We start from the raw sequence: 16,346 nt of genomic DNA, 5'->3' as shown, positions 1-16,346 counted from the left end.
GTTGCTTTGCAAAGAGGCTCTCTTAAGTTGGAAAACTCAATAGTATTCTCATCTGTTCAGGCTGAGGTGGTAATAGTGAAGGGAGTGGGTGTACATTCTGCAGTAAACCCAACCCCATTCTCTGAAAACAAAAGTAGATGCATCAGGTTTTCATTTCCACACAATGCTGGATCTGGAGTGTTCCCATGGACCATCAGACGTCAAGGTCCACAGCCTGAATCCAGCCCATGTCATTTTATGTGACTCTCCAAAATGCTGGACTACAACTCTGTTTTCCTCATCATTAGCCATCATGACTAGAAGTAATGGAAGATGAGATAGAGTAACATGTGGAAGGCTGCAGTTTGTTCTGTTTAGTCGGGATGGTTTGAATTTACATGCAAGGTTTTTGGATATGATTTCTGCCCTTAAAGCATCCTTAAAGCTTTCCCCAACCTCAGAGCAACAAACACTGTTGGATAATGGGGGTTGTGATCCCCATTATCTCCAGTTCACGTGGCAGAAAATAAAAAGTGAGTTTTCATCCAATACCATCTGGGATCCAAATTGGGCAAACCTAAAGAGCACAGAGCACAATGTAAAAAATATAGCTGGCCCTCAGTATCCACAGACTCTCCATCCACAGATTCAATGAGTCTTTGAAGGCAACCATAAGGCTTATGTGGCCCACGATGAAAATGAGTTTGACACACCTTATTTAGTTAAAATCTCTACCATGTAGGAATACTACTGAAGTACTCCCAAGAAATGGCCATCCACCCATGTTTAAAAAGACCCCCCCACCAAAAGCCGAATCCACCAGCTTCAAAGGCAACCAATTGCACTAGTTAACAACTCTGGCCATCAAGAAGCATATTTAGGCGAAATCTCATCTCTTGCAATCTGAATCCATTGGTTTGTGTTCTAGTCTCTGAAGCAGAAGAACGTATCTCTCCTTCTTTGGAAGCTTTTAAACAGAGGCTGGATGGCCATTTGTCAGGGGTGATTTGAATGCAATATTCCTGCTTCTGGGCAGGGGGTTGGACTGGATGGCACATGAGGTCTCTTCCAACTCTTTGATTCTATGACTATGTCCCACCTTGGAATTTAAGATTGTCCGGGGAGGCCCTGCTCTCGATCCTGCCTTCTTCGCAAGCGTGTTTGGTGGGATGAGGAACAAGGCCTTCTCAGTAGTAGCCCTCCGCCTGCGGAATGCTCTCCCTAGTGAAATTAGGTCAGTTTCATCCCTCCTTTTAGAAAGAAGCTCAAAACATGGTTTTGCGACCAGGCATTTGGACAGTAGGTTTGAAAGTATTCACAATGTTAGAACTCTGACAAGGACAGGCTTTGGACTTAGTCGTCGGTCGCTAATTCAGATATGGATCCGGCTCCTTGATGAATAATAATAATGTTTTAATGTATTTTAATCCAATGTTTTATTTCTTGAATATTGTTGTTGTAATGGATTTTGTATGTTGTATGTTGCTGGCATCGAATTGCTGCAGTTGTAAGCTGCCAGAGTCCCCCTTTTGGGGTTGAGAAGGATGGGATAGAAATGTTGGAAATAAGAAGAAGCTGGCTCCATCTTCCACATGACGTCCCTTCCGATATTATGGCTATCACACCAGTTCTCAATCTTCTCTTATTAATATTTTCAGCCACATCATTTCTTGGAGTGAGGTGAAGAAGGGAATGTTTTGGAGCCATCCAATTATTCAGGCCTCTAAGCATGATGGTTGACCAATCTAGAGACACTTAGCAATACACGATTGTGAGCTAAGCCAGGGGAGGCCATGTCGAAGGAGGTTGTGGCTGATGGCTCCCTCCTACTGCTTTAAGTATAAAGTTAAGTGAAATGCAGCACTCTCAAGACTCCTGATTTCTGCCCTTTAATTCTGCTTTCATTTTTTAAAGAAAGGAAACAAAGCACATTAAAGTAAAAAGAAGCAACTGAAGGCATAGCTTTCTAAAGTGGGAGCACTGAAATCACTAAGTAGCTTTGTACTGAAGGCTGAGAGAGAAATTGAACTGCTTGGTTTATGAGATCATGGGTGGCTCCCCAAGAAGCAGGGTTAGAAAAGTAGAGACATCAATCAATGGTTTCTGTTGTCTAAAGTGGAAGTCCATACACACAACATTTCAAAATGGGAATCCTGGTAGCTACATGGTGTGGGGGCAGCACTTGAAAATGTAGAGGTAGATCATGCAGTGAAATACTGGTTATGTCAACATACTATACAAAATGCAACTGAAATTGGAATTATTTACTATATACTTTCGGCTGCCCTAGAAATCCAATGAGATTAATCCCATGGGCCAGCAGTTTCTCTCTCAACCCTCAAGGAGCTTTAGGTCTTAAAGTGGTCCTTTGATATGTAAACAAGGAATGCTCAACACTATCACCAAACTACACCCCTCACAATTCTTTGGAAGAAACCATAATTGGATCCATTATATTAAAGCAGCGTAAATACAGTTTAAGAAGCCCTTTATATTTAAAATAATGCAATGGTATCATGTCCAGAATCCTCACACTCCATAACTCCCCACACAGCAAAATTAATGGGAGGAATGGATGCCAACACACAGTTTCAGCATAGTTTTAGTGCATGTGTGAGAAACAATAGAGCAGGTGAGCAAAGTAAAGCCATTGGGTCCTATGGGGTTATGCATGCACTGTATATGGCCCTCAACCCCTTCAGACTCCAATATTGCTCTATTTCTGGTATGAAATAGATTTCAGGCTATTTCTGTGCCATTTACCATTGGAAAAAAATACCCGTTTTTCAAACCCAGAAGTGAACTTCTAGTCACTCCAGGTTTTTGTTTTTGGGAAGCCCATACAATCTGCAGAAGAAGAAAAATGGCCCCTGGACTTGCGATAGTTTCCACACACCTTCAACCAAAGGTAAAGTCTGTAATTGAAGGAAGGGTTGTGTATGAACGGAAAATTAGTATGAAAGCTAACACCAGAGTAGTAAAATTAACATTGGAGCAGTAAAATAAAAAAATCCCTAAAATATAACCAGGTTACACCCCTTTGAGAAATTAGGCAGGAAACTGCCATATACTTGGGAGTTATTTTTTGACTACAACTCCCAGAATCCCCTTGCTAGCAGCTTCAAAGCTCTTATACAAATGTGGAATGGAATGAGCTGTAAGTGTACAACATCTCCAACAGGTTGCTCCTATTCATTTCTCATTCGACCATGGGATCCTTGGCTTGCTTTGTTGCCTATTTTGTCATTCCTTGCACCAGCTATGCCTCCTCAATCTGCCTCATTGAGATACAAGCCCCCCTTTTTAAAGCAGCACCAATGCAATCCCTAAGAGGGGAGATTACCACCCATTGTTTGTTGCAGCAGCAAAAGTGCTTTCTGTTATTACAACATGCCCGTTTTAGGTGATTCATCTCACCAGTGAAGTAAATCCTACAACAGTGCCGTGAAACAGGAAGCTCATGGTGGATACAGAATAGAGGTGGAAAATGTCCCCTTGACCTGCCCACAAAAAAGAAAAGATTACAGTCTTTGCATTGTTTACTATACCAAGGTGTCATGGAGCACCATGTTTTAGAGCAGTGGTTCTCAACCTGTGGGTCCCCAGGTGTTTTGGCCTACAACTTCCAGAAATCCTAGCCACTTTACCAGCTGTTAGGATTTATGGGAGTTGAAGGCCAAAACATCTGGGGACCCATAGGTTGAGAACCACTGTTTTAGAGAATTGGATGTCCTAGAATCTTCTGGAGCCATACAGAAGATACTCTGGCCATGTATTAGAGTAGGTATAACTTAAGCGGCTGAGGGGAAAATGGGAAGGGGCCTGAGGCTGTTAAGGATTGTGGGAGTAGAAGTCCAAAACACCAGGCGAGCCAAAGTTTTTCTATGCCTGATTCAGAGGCTCATTTTTTTTTCAATTGTCCCCAAAGTTCTATAGGACACAGCTTTCCAAACTATGTATCGTGACACATTAGTGTATCGACTGTAGTGTGTAGGTGTGTCACATTAATGCAACAGGAAAGGACAAAAACCTTGGAAATGTATGTTATTATCTTACAAATCATATATTTTAAAAAATATAAATGAAAAGTTTTTATGGGATATGTTTCATTATTACAATTTCTGTATGGGTCTATATCTCTACTAAAAGGTAAGGTAAAGGTTTCCCCTTGACATTAAGTCTAGTCGTGTCTGACTCTGGGGTGTGGTGCTCATCTCCATTTCTAAGCCGAAGAGCCATGTGGCTGGCATGACTGCATGGAGCGCCATTACCTTCTTGCTGGAGCAGTACCTATTCATCTACTCACATTTGCATGTTTTCGAACTGCTAGGTTGCCAGAAGCTGAGGCTAAGAGCAGAAGCTATTCCCGCTCCATGGATTCGAATTGCCAACCTTTTGATCAAGTTCAGCAGCTCAGTGGTTTAACCCGCTGCACCACCAGGGGGTTTCTAATAGTTTGCAGTAAAACTGAATTACTGTGTCGCAAAATGATGCATGGCTAAAAAGTATGTCACAAACCTGAAATGTTTGGAAAGCTCTGCTCTAGGGGGGTTAAGTAACAATTTTCTACATGGAAGAAAGCGTGGGCTATTTTAGGGCCAGGATACACTTATTAAAAAGCAAAAACAAGAAGTGATCTGAAAGTGCCTTCTGGATAACTTCCTGCGGTAAAAAAGGTCTCTCGTAGCCCAGAGTCGGAACTAAACATGGCAAAATTCCTTATGACTCTGGGGGAGATTTTGGGAGCATTTTGCTTTGCAGAGAGAATGGAGCCCTTAAAATTTTTCCTAGTACAGTCCCATAATCTCCAACTGTTAAGTGCATTGGTGGAAACAGAAACCATGCCCTCACCAAAGTGCTTCTGATGAGTAATTTGAGATAGAAGAGATACATGATATTAGGGAATGCTAAAGTAAGCTTTTAAAAACATGGAGGGGGAAAAATTTAAATGGCTAAAGCATCCACCCACCCTTCCTTGAATGGATTGCTTAACTGCATAGAAAGCTCTTGTCTCAGGACCGAAGGAAAGGAATATCCAGAGACCAGAGTTTGAGAAATGGGAAGAAGAAAACCCAGAGTTAAGACAAGCATGAGAGAAGTGTGATGTTAATTGTTCAGATTTTTCTGAACTGCTTGCAGGGGGTGGATGAAAAGCAGCATTTTCTTCTCCCAAGTCCTCTCCTCCCTCAACATTTTTTCTTCAGAGCGTCTTGAAGGTAGCAGCAAATTTCTATGGCTGAGTCCCAAGGGACGACGGTGGCCTGGTAGGTCCCAGGTTGATTTTTATCTACCTCCAGGATGAGCTGGTGCATGGGATAGCCTTTCCTTGGGAATGCAACATCACTTGATCTTAGAGCGGTGGAAGGGCAGAAGTCATTGGCTCCATCTCCAACATAGAAGATCCGCTCGAACCTGGCTCCCTCCCGAGCCCTCTCTGCCAGGTACTCCGTCAGGATCTTGTGTTTGCACATGTTTGCTGGGCATCGTGGGCAGTTGTGCGAGTGGTAGGGCCCCAAGGTGAAGTAGCCTCTCTTGTCAAAGCTAGAAGGGTTGCTGAAGATCTTACGGAAGAGGGAATAGGCCCCAGCAGCCCTTAAGGCACATTCAATGCCAAACATGTTGGCATCAGAGATGAGGATGATTTCAAAGTGGTCCTGCTGCTTGGAGAGAAACTGGAAGAGGTCCCGCATGCCAGGAGAAAGTGGGATCTTCTCATAGACTGCCTTGAAGTCGGCCATCTTCACTCCTTGATCTCCCATGTACTTCAAGACACGCTGCATGTATTCATTATAGGATCCCTCTCGAAAGGTTTGGCGTATCGACTCCGGAAGCTGTTTCCCCGGAGCAACCTGGAGGATGGAGTCATCGCTGTTCTCGTTTACGATGGTCTCATCAAAGTCAAAAACAAGGAGGTTTTTCTGCATTGCGGTGGCAGCCATGCTCCCATCCTGAAAAAATTAAAAAGCACAAGATGTTTGAACACAGGCTTGTTTGGGTGCTTCTCACCACACAACTGTCAGTAATCAGCTGGATAAATTAATTTTTGGACTATAACTCTCAGGACTTATCAGGCCCTGCTGGTTAGGGAATTCCAAAAATTAAGCGCAAAACACAAAACTCTGCTTAATAGGGCTGCAGCAGGCTCTTCTCTAATTTCACTTATGATATAGGACAGTGTTTCTTAAGCTTTTTTATGTAGGGGAGCAGCAGGAATGGGATTTATTTTTGCCACTGTGCCAGAGACTGGCATCACATTTATGCCCATTGGATACAGTGGTTCCGCATATTCCTGGAAACTCATTGTGGGCTGGCAGGCAGTAGCTTGCAGACTGGCACTGGTCCATGATGAATCATGGACTATTTTGTGATCCTGCAGCTGTTACTAGACATTATTTTTTTGTATTTGTTGTAGCAGATTTTAATGTTTTATGGTGTTTATTTTAATTTGTCTGTATGGTTTGCCTTTCAGGCAATTGAATGTTTTGCGTTATTTATTTATTTACTATATTTGTATATTGCCCCTCTCAGCCCGGAGGTGACTCGAGGTGGTTATATGTTGGAAACCGCCCTGAGTCCTCTTGGGAGATAGGGCGGTATACAAATAAAGATTATTATTATTATTACAACACAAAAAGATTAGCAAACAAGGTCACTCTGCTGGCTGTTGTATTGGATCACATGTCGGACACTTCCCAAGTGTCTAGGGCTGTGTGATGTATCGGCAAATAATGTGTGCAGATCCCAGTTGGGTGGTCTTTTGCAGCTGACAGATAGTAATTTTGTCAGCGCCAATTGTGTTTAAGTGCAGGCCAAGGTCTTTAAGCACTGCACCCAGTGTGCCAATCACCACTGGGACCACCTTTACTGGCTTGTGCCTTTGCAGTTCAATCTTTAAATCCTCGTACTTTGTCAGCTTTTCCAGTCATTTCTCTTCAATTCTACTGTTTCCTGGGATTGCAACATTATTATTATTATTATTATTATTATTATTATTATTCCTGATATTATTACCAGTTCTGCAAAGCTTGCCTTCTACTTTTTGAGTCCCCCTTAGGGGGTTGAGAAGGGCGGGGTAGAAGTACCCGAAATAAATAAATAAATTATAGCAGCTTTCCTAAACCAATATACTTGAGAGGTGTCGCACCAGAACTCCCATTATCCCCAAGACAGAACACTTATAGGGAAGGCTGTTCATATAAGAAAGCCCAGTGTGAAATAAAAAGACTAAATGAAACCCAGAGAGAGAAGTAAATCTGGGACTGCAGCAGCAATCTCAAGTGAGCTACTTAGACAAATCACCACGGCCGATTAATGCTTCGGTGCGCCCTTCCATTCTCAGTGGGACTGTAATCTCCCCCCCCCCCTTTCCGTGTCCCATATATCTTCAACCCTGACCATAAGAGGCTTAGCCTGTCAAGTAAAGGGGATCAGGGTTTGCGTCTCTCTTAATCCTAGTTGTTCTCCTTAGTGAGCAAGACGATTTACTGCCCTTGAAACTCCCATGCTGCTGTTCCAAAAGGACAATGACAGGACACAAGAGAACTGCAGAATGCACAAAGCTTGGAAAAGGAAATGAGTGAACGAGGAAAGTGGCTACAAGATGCATCAAAGCTGGGTGGCTAAATGTCTATTCATTAATTCAGACTTTGGTTTTTAGGGTTTTTTGTTTTTTTTTTGCATTCGGTTAAAGTTTTTAAAATGAAACTTTCTACAATAGCTCTCCTAACTGTGGAGTGTTGCTCTAATAACTAATAGCGTTGGGGTGCTAGGAATGGAGTTTCCGAACCCGCCCTCTCCCACTATATCCCATCTCACCCCTTCAGCTTACCTGTACTTCTTGTCCTGCCATCGCACACTACCTTATATAGACTCAGCCCGCCAATCAGAAATGCAGAATGCCAACCAATGAAGACAGAGAGGCATGGCCTAGAGGTTGCAGGCAGTAGAGGCAAAGCAGTTAAGCTAAGTTAGCAGAGGAGGTCCCAAGACTTTAGCCAAAGCTAAAGCCCAATGCATTTTGCCACCTGAGGCAGAGCCAGTTGCTACCCTCCTTCCCTTGCACCACTGAGGACAATTTAACTACCACCCAAAAGCATTTTGCTGTAGATATCAATTTCAGCATTTGGGTACCCTCCCCAACTCAACAGTGCAGAGTTGACCCTGCTGAGGATTGGGATACAAGGGGTCAAGAGATTGGAGGCAAGGGATTGGAACTTGGCGTGAACATCAAATGTGGCCATGCCCCACGATTGCGAGATCTCCTCCCCCAGCGTGGCCCAATTGCGAAAGAATCCCACTCACCTGAAGGAAACACCGCAGCCCAACACCTTCAAAGCACCTTTTCATCTTCAGCGTTCTAGTTGCCCAAATGGCACATTCCCTAGGAGTTAACACTTTCTTTGCATGGGGCCTCTTAGCTGCCAAAGAAAGCACAAATCACATTTGTGTGTGTGTAAGAGAGAGAGAAAGTTGGGTGCAGAGGGAAAGCTGAGCCTGGCCTCCCACTTCAAAACCTTCCTTATACCAGAAACACATACAACCCATGCTGTCTCAACTTTTTTCCCTTTATGGTTCTGATCGTTGCTTCAAGATTTGATCATCTGTTCCAAATACTGACTTGTTTTCCTCATCTCTTTCATAGACTACTGTTAAGGTCTGTAGTGATGAGGGGCACCATATTTTTACTCAGTATTTGGAAACAATATTTTTTTAGACTAAACTAAAGTAAAGGTTTTCCCCTGACATTAGGTCCAGTCGTGTCCGACTCTGGGGGTTGGTGTTCATGTCCATTTCTAAGCCAAAGAGCTGGTGTTGTCCGTAGACACCTCCAAGGTCATGTGGCTGGCATGACTGCATGGAGCACCATTACCTTCCTGTTGGAGCAGTACCTATTGGGCCAGAAGTTTAGCACAGCTGGTAAATCATCAGCAACTATAAGACCTATCAACCGAAAGGTTGCAAGTTTGAACCCCAGGTTGGCATGGGTAGCCAACCGTCAGCCCTGCCCACTGTTTACCTGAGGCTAGAAAGTGATTATTGTTCTTTACAATATGTTCTGTCTACTTGATCTTTATGAAACAGTTTGAAAACAGCTTTAGCTATAATTAGAGAAATTAGGTATCGCTAAAAAACGGGGGAGATGTTTTACAACGCTATAAAGAAAAAGAAGATCAGAAAATGCTGGAATGAGGAAGTCCTGATAGCTCGTCATAGAGGATGGAGCAACAGCACCCCCTGTGGACTCGAGCCCTACCATCCATGGCACAACACAAAAGCCTCCTTCTGGTCTGTCTGTGTACTGTCTATACAAACGGCATTGAATGTTTGCCATGTATGTGTACTTGCGATCCACCCTGAGTCCCCTTCGGAGTGAGAAGGGTGGAATATAAATAATAATAATAATAATAATAATAATAATAATAATAATTATTATTATTATTATTATTCACACTTGCATTTCTTTGAACTGCTAGGTTGGCAGAGAAGACTAAACACCTTGTAATCACAGTTAGTACAAAGAGATGTCTGAGCTCCTCTATCAACTGCTTCACTCTTTCTTGCATTGCTTTTCTGAGTGCCTGGCAATAATTTTGAACTGCTAGATTGGCAGAAGCTGTACCTAACAGTGGGAGCTCACCCCACTCCCTGGATTTGAACTACTGACCTTTTGGTCAGCAAGTTCAGCAACTCAATGATTTAACCCACTGTACCACCAGGGGCTACATCTCCCCAAATCCTCCAGCCAACTTAGCCAATGGGCATTTGGGGCATTGTTTTCTATCAGGCAAACCTACTAGGTTGGTGAGACTGCTTTAGCTTGATTGGCAATGGCTGTCTTAGTATTGAGATGGCGGTCTTCTTTACATAATAACACAGAGAAGTGAGTGTATGTGAGAGTGAGTGAATGAGAACTTCTGACATTTTACATGCAAGGCATGTGCTCTATCCACTGAGCTATGGTTCCTTCCTATCACCTTCCCGTGGAAGCAACACATAAGTCTACAATAGAGGGACCTGAGACTAAATCATCCAAATTTCCCATATAACAACTGAATACTGTTATGTGCTCATGTTGTCATGACCAGGAACAGGTTGCTTATCAAAAAAAAGGTTGCCCAAAAATATGAACTATATCAATGGCAGTTCTGTAGCATTGCATCTGTTGCGTATGTATGGACATACGCAACAGATGCAATGCTGCAGAACTGCCATTGGTTTAGTTCATATCAAATCTGGCACTGAGGATTATATAAAGAGGCATTCACTGCTGATTTGTTCCAGCTATAAATTCTTTTTGTACAATTTGTACAAGGAAAGTGCGACTCCTTCTATATTCTACTACCTTCTACTGCCCTCTTGTGTCCAGGAAAAATAAAAGAGCAAAGTCCTGACCTATAACACAAAATTGTGGGATTTCATTGCCCCCGTGGCACAGTGGGTTAAACCCTTGTCCTGGCAGGGCTGAAGACAGGTAGTAGGTTCAAATCCGGGGAGAGCGTGGATGAGCTCCCTCTGTCAGCTCCAGCTCCCCATGCGTAGCTGGCTGGGAGTCAGCAGCATTAAGATCATGAGTTCGGAGTGAGCTTCTGACCAATTTGTGTAGCTTGCTGCCAACCTTTGCAGCCCAAAAGACAGTTGCATCTGTCAAGTAGCAAATTTAGGTATTGCTTATGCAGGGAGGCTAATTTACGACGCCATAAAAATCTCCAGCAAGCATGCAAAGAATGAGGAAGTACTTCATCGGTGTCACAAATGGACGGTGAAACAACAGCTTCCCGGAGGCCAGAATATCCTCATTAAAAACTGGAATGTTAAATAGCCTGTGTGTGTCTGTTTATATATGTTGTGTGTCTATGGCATTGAATGTTTGCCATGTATATGTACATTGTAATCCACTCTGTGTCCCCTGTAAATAAAGAAAAAATGCAGGGACATGAGAGAAGCCTCCCACAAGGATGGTAAAATATCAAAACATCAGGGCGTCCCCTGGGCAACATCCTTGCAGACGGCCGATTCCCTTTCACCAGAAGCAACTTGCAATTTCTCAAGTCGCTTCTGACACACACAAATTGCAACCTGTAGCTTGATTCTTAACAGTGCATTGGAATTAACTTGTAAAATAGCCATGGCTGGATTTATACTCCTGCATGGTAAGACCAGAGGGAAAGAGCTAGCTTTCTTTCACTTTTACTAAAGGAGATGCAGCCATAAATGCTAGCAAACGTCAGTACAAATTGCTATCGATCAAACTCTTCTTCTAGGATGGGTGGTCTGCCTTTTTCCATTCTTCCTCTTTAAAGATTCACATGAATGTTTACTCATGTTTACACATTACTCCTGGACTAATCAATAAACAGATTTATCTCTCTATCATTTAAGAAATCCTTTTATTATCTTACTGAAACACACAAGGAAAATCAATCTGATACAATGCAAAATCCATTTGAGAAGGGTGGTTTTATGACTTCACAAAACACAACCAATCAGTACTGTGCATTGCCTGGTTTTGCTGACAATTTACTGAACTGTCTTCCTCTCTGAAAAGAACAGTGTAAAGTACAGAGAATGTACTTTACTTTTTATCCCCAGTTCCACCAACTGAAAAGACTGCAGTGCTAGCATGATAAACCCACAGCATGGGGAACTAGTTACCCAAATAATTATAAATAGATCATGAAGAAGTGGGACCCTTTTCAGCACATAAAGCTCAATGTTTGGACCTCAGAATGTTTTGAACTCCACAGACTCCCTGACCACTAGCCATTTCTGGCTGGGGATTGATGGAGTTGAAGTCCAACTACATCTGGGATACTGAAGGCTGTGAACCACTAAAACACATTGCCATTACATTCTTCTCACTTAGAGAGCCTAATCATGAGGATCCATTACTATCTAATGGGGTGCCTGAGCCAAGTTCTGAAGGAAAGAAGCCTTTCCTAAGACAAGGGCTATATTCTGGAACTGCGAGTGAGGAAAACTAGTGGCTGTCTGGAATGTCAAGGATTCCAACTCCCACCAGACCAAGTGCAAATAGCCAAGGATAAAAGGAGCTATAGTTCAAACAGATTCAGATGACCATATTTTCCTCACTCCAGCTTTAAATACTTGCTAATTTTTGCATTATGGAAAGGAATAAGAAAATAAAGAATTTGTTTCAGTGTCTGGGGTACCAAGATTGTGTGAAAAACATAAATGTGGATGGAAAACAAAAGAAAACCCATATTGCTGTGGCGCAACGGGTTAAACCACTGAATTGAACTTGCTGACCAGTAGGTTGGTGGTTAGATCCGTGGGATGGGATGAGCTCCAGCTGTTAGCCCCAGCTTCTGTCAACCTAGCAGTTCAAAAACATGCAAATGTGAGAAGATCATAGGTACCACCTCAGCAGGAAGATAAACAGCGCTCTGTGCAGTAATGCCGGCCACATCACCTAGGAGGAGTCTATGGACAATGCAGGCTCTTCAGCTTAGAGCCGTTGATGAAAGGGGAAGCCTTTACCTTTATCTATGTATCTGTATATCGTTGTTTCTAGGCATTGAATGTTTGCCTTTGTGTCTGTATATGCTGGAATCCTATCTGAGTCCCCTCGGGGAGATAGGGCGGAATACAAATATATTATTATTATTATTATTATTATTATTATTATTATTGTTATTATTATTCCTGCTTGTTTGATGTCAATGTGTTAAGGATAAACTTGAGCAAATCTGTACGTCTAGGTGGGCAGAAGGTAGACAGGAGGATGTATGAATAAGTTGAAGCAGATAAGACAGGATTTCCAGTAGTTTGATAATACCAATACAAAGCCTCCCACCAATTTTTGCATTGATCAGTTCTGACCACTAGAAGAAGCTCTTGGGCTCAAAATTCTTTATTTCTATCTTTTTTGCATTTCTAATCTTTGCAATTTAAGTGATGCTTTAGTTGGTGGAACTGGGGATAAAAAGGTAAAGATAAAGGTTTCCCATTGACATTAAGTCTAGTTGTGTCTGACTCTGGGAGGTGATGCTCAACTCCATTTTTAAGCCGAAGAGCCGGCATTGTGCGTAGATGCCTCCAAGGTTATGTGGCCAGCATGACTGCATGGAGCACTGTTACCTTCCTGCCAAAGCAGTACCTATTCATCTACTCACATTTGCATGTTTTCAAACAGCTAGGTTAACAGAAGCTGGGGCTAACATCAGGAGCTCACCTTGCTCCCCTAACTGCCAACCTTTCGGTCAGCAAGTACAGCAGCTCAGCGCTTTAACCTGCTGCACCACCGGGAGCGCCACTTGGGATACCAATAAAAAAATTACTATAGTCTCAACTAGACTGAAGTTTGACCACCCCCAGTATTGAAAAGTTACAATTTTAGACAGCAACCCCCAGACAACAAACTGGAAGATAACGAAAGTAGTTGTACAAAAATGTAACTTTTTAAAGCTCCACTTATCCAGCCCAAATGATACATCCTACAAGCCTTCGTCAAAACATTTAACATTCCAAGACGACCTTTTCCATCTCAAACTGTAAGCTCTAAATCAGGGGTCCTAAAACTTTTTAAACAGAGGGCCAGGTCACAGTCCCTCAAACTGCTGAAGGGCCGGATTATAATTTGAAAAACACACAAATAAATTCCTATGCATGCTGCACATATCTTATTTGTAGTGCAACCCCCCCCCTACTTTAAAACAATACAATAATTAAAATGGAGAATAATTTTAACAAATATAAACTTATTCGTATTTCAATGGGAAGTGTAGGCCTGCTTTTGGCTGATGAGATAGGATTGTTGTTGTTGTTGTTGTTGTTGTTGTGTGCTTTCAGGTCGTTTCAGATTTAGGTTGACCCTGAGCGAGGGCTGGGTAAATGACCTTGGAGGGCTGTATCTGGCCCTCGGGCCTTAGTTTGAGGACTCCTGCCCTAAATCATCAGCTTGAGCCCCTTCCCCCCCCAAAAACGGGCTCTGATGTCTTTTGTGTTCTCCTGATTTGCGTAGTTTTTCTAGTTCAGGCTACAATTATTTTCAAAGGAAATATCCATCCAGCCTCTCATCAGGAGGTATTAACCCAAATATCTTTTACAGGCTGCCACTGCAAAGTAAACAGCTAACCAGGCTAGCCTGTAAGGCAACAGACCTATCTCTCACAGTCTAAATCTCATGAATGGGAAAAGTAAATCATGGAAAGGAAAAAAAATCACAAGAATTGCTGGCTGGAAAAAAAAAGAAAAGAAATAGTGCTGTGGGATCCCTATTCCAGCAAATGTCAAAGTGCTAACGCCAGGAGGGCCAGGGAGCCAGTTGCGGCCCCCTCCTTCTTCTTGTTTCACAGGATGTTCTCTGTCCTAAGCTGGCCCCGGGCTTGGCAAGCGCAACACAGAGCATGTAGGATGTGCCGACTCAGCAATGCCACATGCTACCAATTAAACACAGCAATATGTGGCAACCAGAAACCCAGGGAGAGTATTTTTATTGGTTGGGGACAACCTGGGCTAGGTGGAATTTGGGGGAAACGGGTTAAGCCACAGGCAGCTATCCATGTCCCTCAGTCACCTTTCTTCAAAGAGAAGGCAAAGGGAGGGTAGCAGTCTCTTCACCACGTTAGCTCTGGCACGTAGGGAGGGAATGACACGCTGGCACAGATCAACGCAAAGTGGCCACTGGGGCTGACTCTAATCTAGATTCCTTTGCAGTGCTTGGAAATGCTGGAAGTTTTAGGAGGCTAAAAAAGGACTCCCCAAATCCCCTGGTTGTGCCGTTATAGGGGATTCTGGGACTTTTAATCCAAATGTGAACTCCTTGACCATCCAATTCCATCCAACTCCACTGTGGTTCATCGCTTGCTTTTGACCATCCATGAGAAGCATACAACCCCCCGATTTTATAGGAATGCAACTCCCAGCAGTTCTCATTCTGCATAGCCAAGCATCAGGAATGCTGGGAGTCACAATGCAACATCTGCAGGGCTGTATAGTTCCCATTTTTTCATGTCAGGAGGAACTTGAGAATCTGCAAGTTGCAGGGACAACAAGGAATACAAGAGAAGAGAAACGAGGAGGAAAATATTATATAAGTGGTATCGTACACCTTGCGCTTCTGGTCGCTTCTGGAGACACTTGCTGGAACACCCCAGAGACACTCGCTAGAACACTCCAGCAAGCAAGAGTCCAAAAGTGGCAGGCTCAAACCCAGAACCTCAATCAATGGCTGATACCAAATGAGAGACTCCCCCCTGGGCACACAGAAAACTGGACGATTTGGAAGGCGATGAACAGACTGCGCTCTGGCACCACGAGATGCAGAGCCAATCTTAAGAAATGGAACTACAAAGTGGAATCCATGACATGCGAGTGTGGAGAAGATAAAACCACCGACCACCTGCTGCAATGCAACCTGAGCCCTGCTACATGCACAATGGAGGACCTCCTTGCGGCAACACCAGAGGCACTCCAAGTGGCCAGATACTGGTCATAGGACATTTAATCAACTACCAAGTTTGCAAAATTTGTGTTTTGACTGTTTGTTTTGGTAAAAATGTAATACAAATGTCTGGTTGCTCCTGACACAATAAATAAAATCGTACACCCTGTCAATTAGCGTACTATTATAAAAAGGGGCCAGTCAGTGCTGGCATGGATGTCAACAGAAAGGGCGGTTTATGCATATGATGTAGGAATGCGAACAGGAACAATATTTCCGGCAGACAATACAAAATGTGTCAAACCAAATATTAGGGACTGATTGGGTCATAACAAAAGAAATAGCAGTCTTTGTACAAAGAGAGGGAATGGGAAATTACAGGGAAATAAAGGAAGCAATAATTGAGTGCACACAAGCAGTGATGGTATTGGGATGGAAAGACAAATCAAAGTGGACAGTAAATAAATGGTATCAGTACATGGTAGACCAAATGGAATTTGAAATTATGGATGTAAAATTAAAAGATTCAAAATGTAATGAAAATAGAATGCAAGAAGTTGAAGAAAGATGGAACCAGGTCAAGAATTATATTATTAATAAGTCTAGAGATCAGGCCACAAGAAATAGAATACAAATGTTAAAACAGTATGTAAATCTAGAAGACTTGTCTCCAAAAGGATTAATATGAGAAAGAAAATAATCCTCGTGGTGGTGGGGGGAATTGTAACTGTTGTCTTTGTGTATGTGTATGTCCTAAAATAAAAATTAAAAAATTAAAGAGAAACTGCAAGTCATTTCTGGTGTGAGAGTATTAGTCATCTGTGGGGATGTTGCCCAGGGGATGCTGAATATTTTGCTGTTTTACCATCCTTGTGGGAGGCTTCTCTCATGTCCCTGCATGGGGAGCTGGAGCTGACAGAGGGAGCTCATCCGTACTCTTCCCAGATTCGAACTGGCAACCTTC

The 16,346-nt window shown here is 42.8% G+C and overlaps 1 protein-coding gene across 6 annotated transcripts in view; it reads right to left on the bottom strand.

Moving 5' to 3' along the window:
- Window positions 1–1,852: 1,852 nt before the first annotated feature.
- The window catches only part of PHOSPHO1 (phosphoethanolamine/phosphocholine phosphatase 1), a 28,077-nt gene continuing 13,583 nt past the window's right edge, over window positions 1,853–16,346 (bottom strand). For 3 of the 6 annotated variants that reach the window (XM_060780846.2, XM_060780845.2, XM_060780844.2), the window contains 2 exons: window positions 8,281–8,396; window positions 1,853–5,927 (listed from right to left, as the gene is read on the bottom strand). In XM_060780846.2, coding sequence (XP_060636829.2) covers window positions 5,166–5,927; window positions 8,281–8,325 — 807 coding nt within the window. In that variant the 5' untranslated portion in view covers window positions 8,326–8,396 and the 3' untranslated portion in view covers window positions 1,853–5,165. Of the gene's footprint in view, window positions 5,928–7,807; window positions 7,906–8,280; window positions 8,397–16,346 lie in introns of those variants that run through there. The other 3 variants (XM_060780848.2, XM_060780850.2, XM_060780847.2) reach the window with 2 other exon arrangements.

This window comes from Anolis sagrei, chromosome 6 (assembly GCF_037176765.1).
Source record: "Anolis sagrei isolate rAnoSag1 chromosome 6, rAnoSag1.mat, whole genome shotgun sequence".
In the NCBI taxonomy this organism is placed as follows: domain Eukaryota; kingdom Metazoa; phylum Chordata; class Lepidosauria; order Squamata; family Dactyloidae; genus Anolis; species Anolis sagrei.
This window is presented reverse-complemented; position numbering and strand designations above follow the sequence as displayed.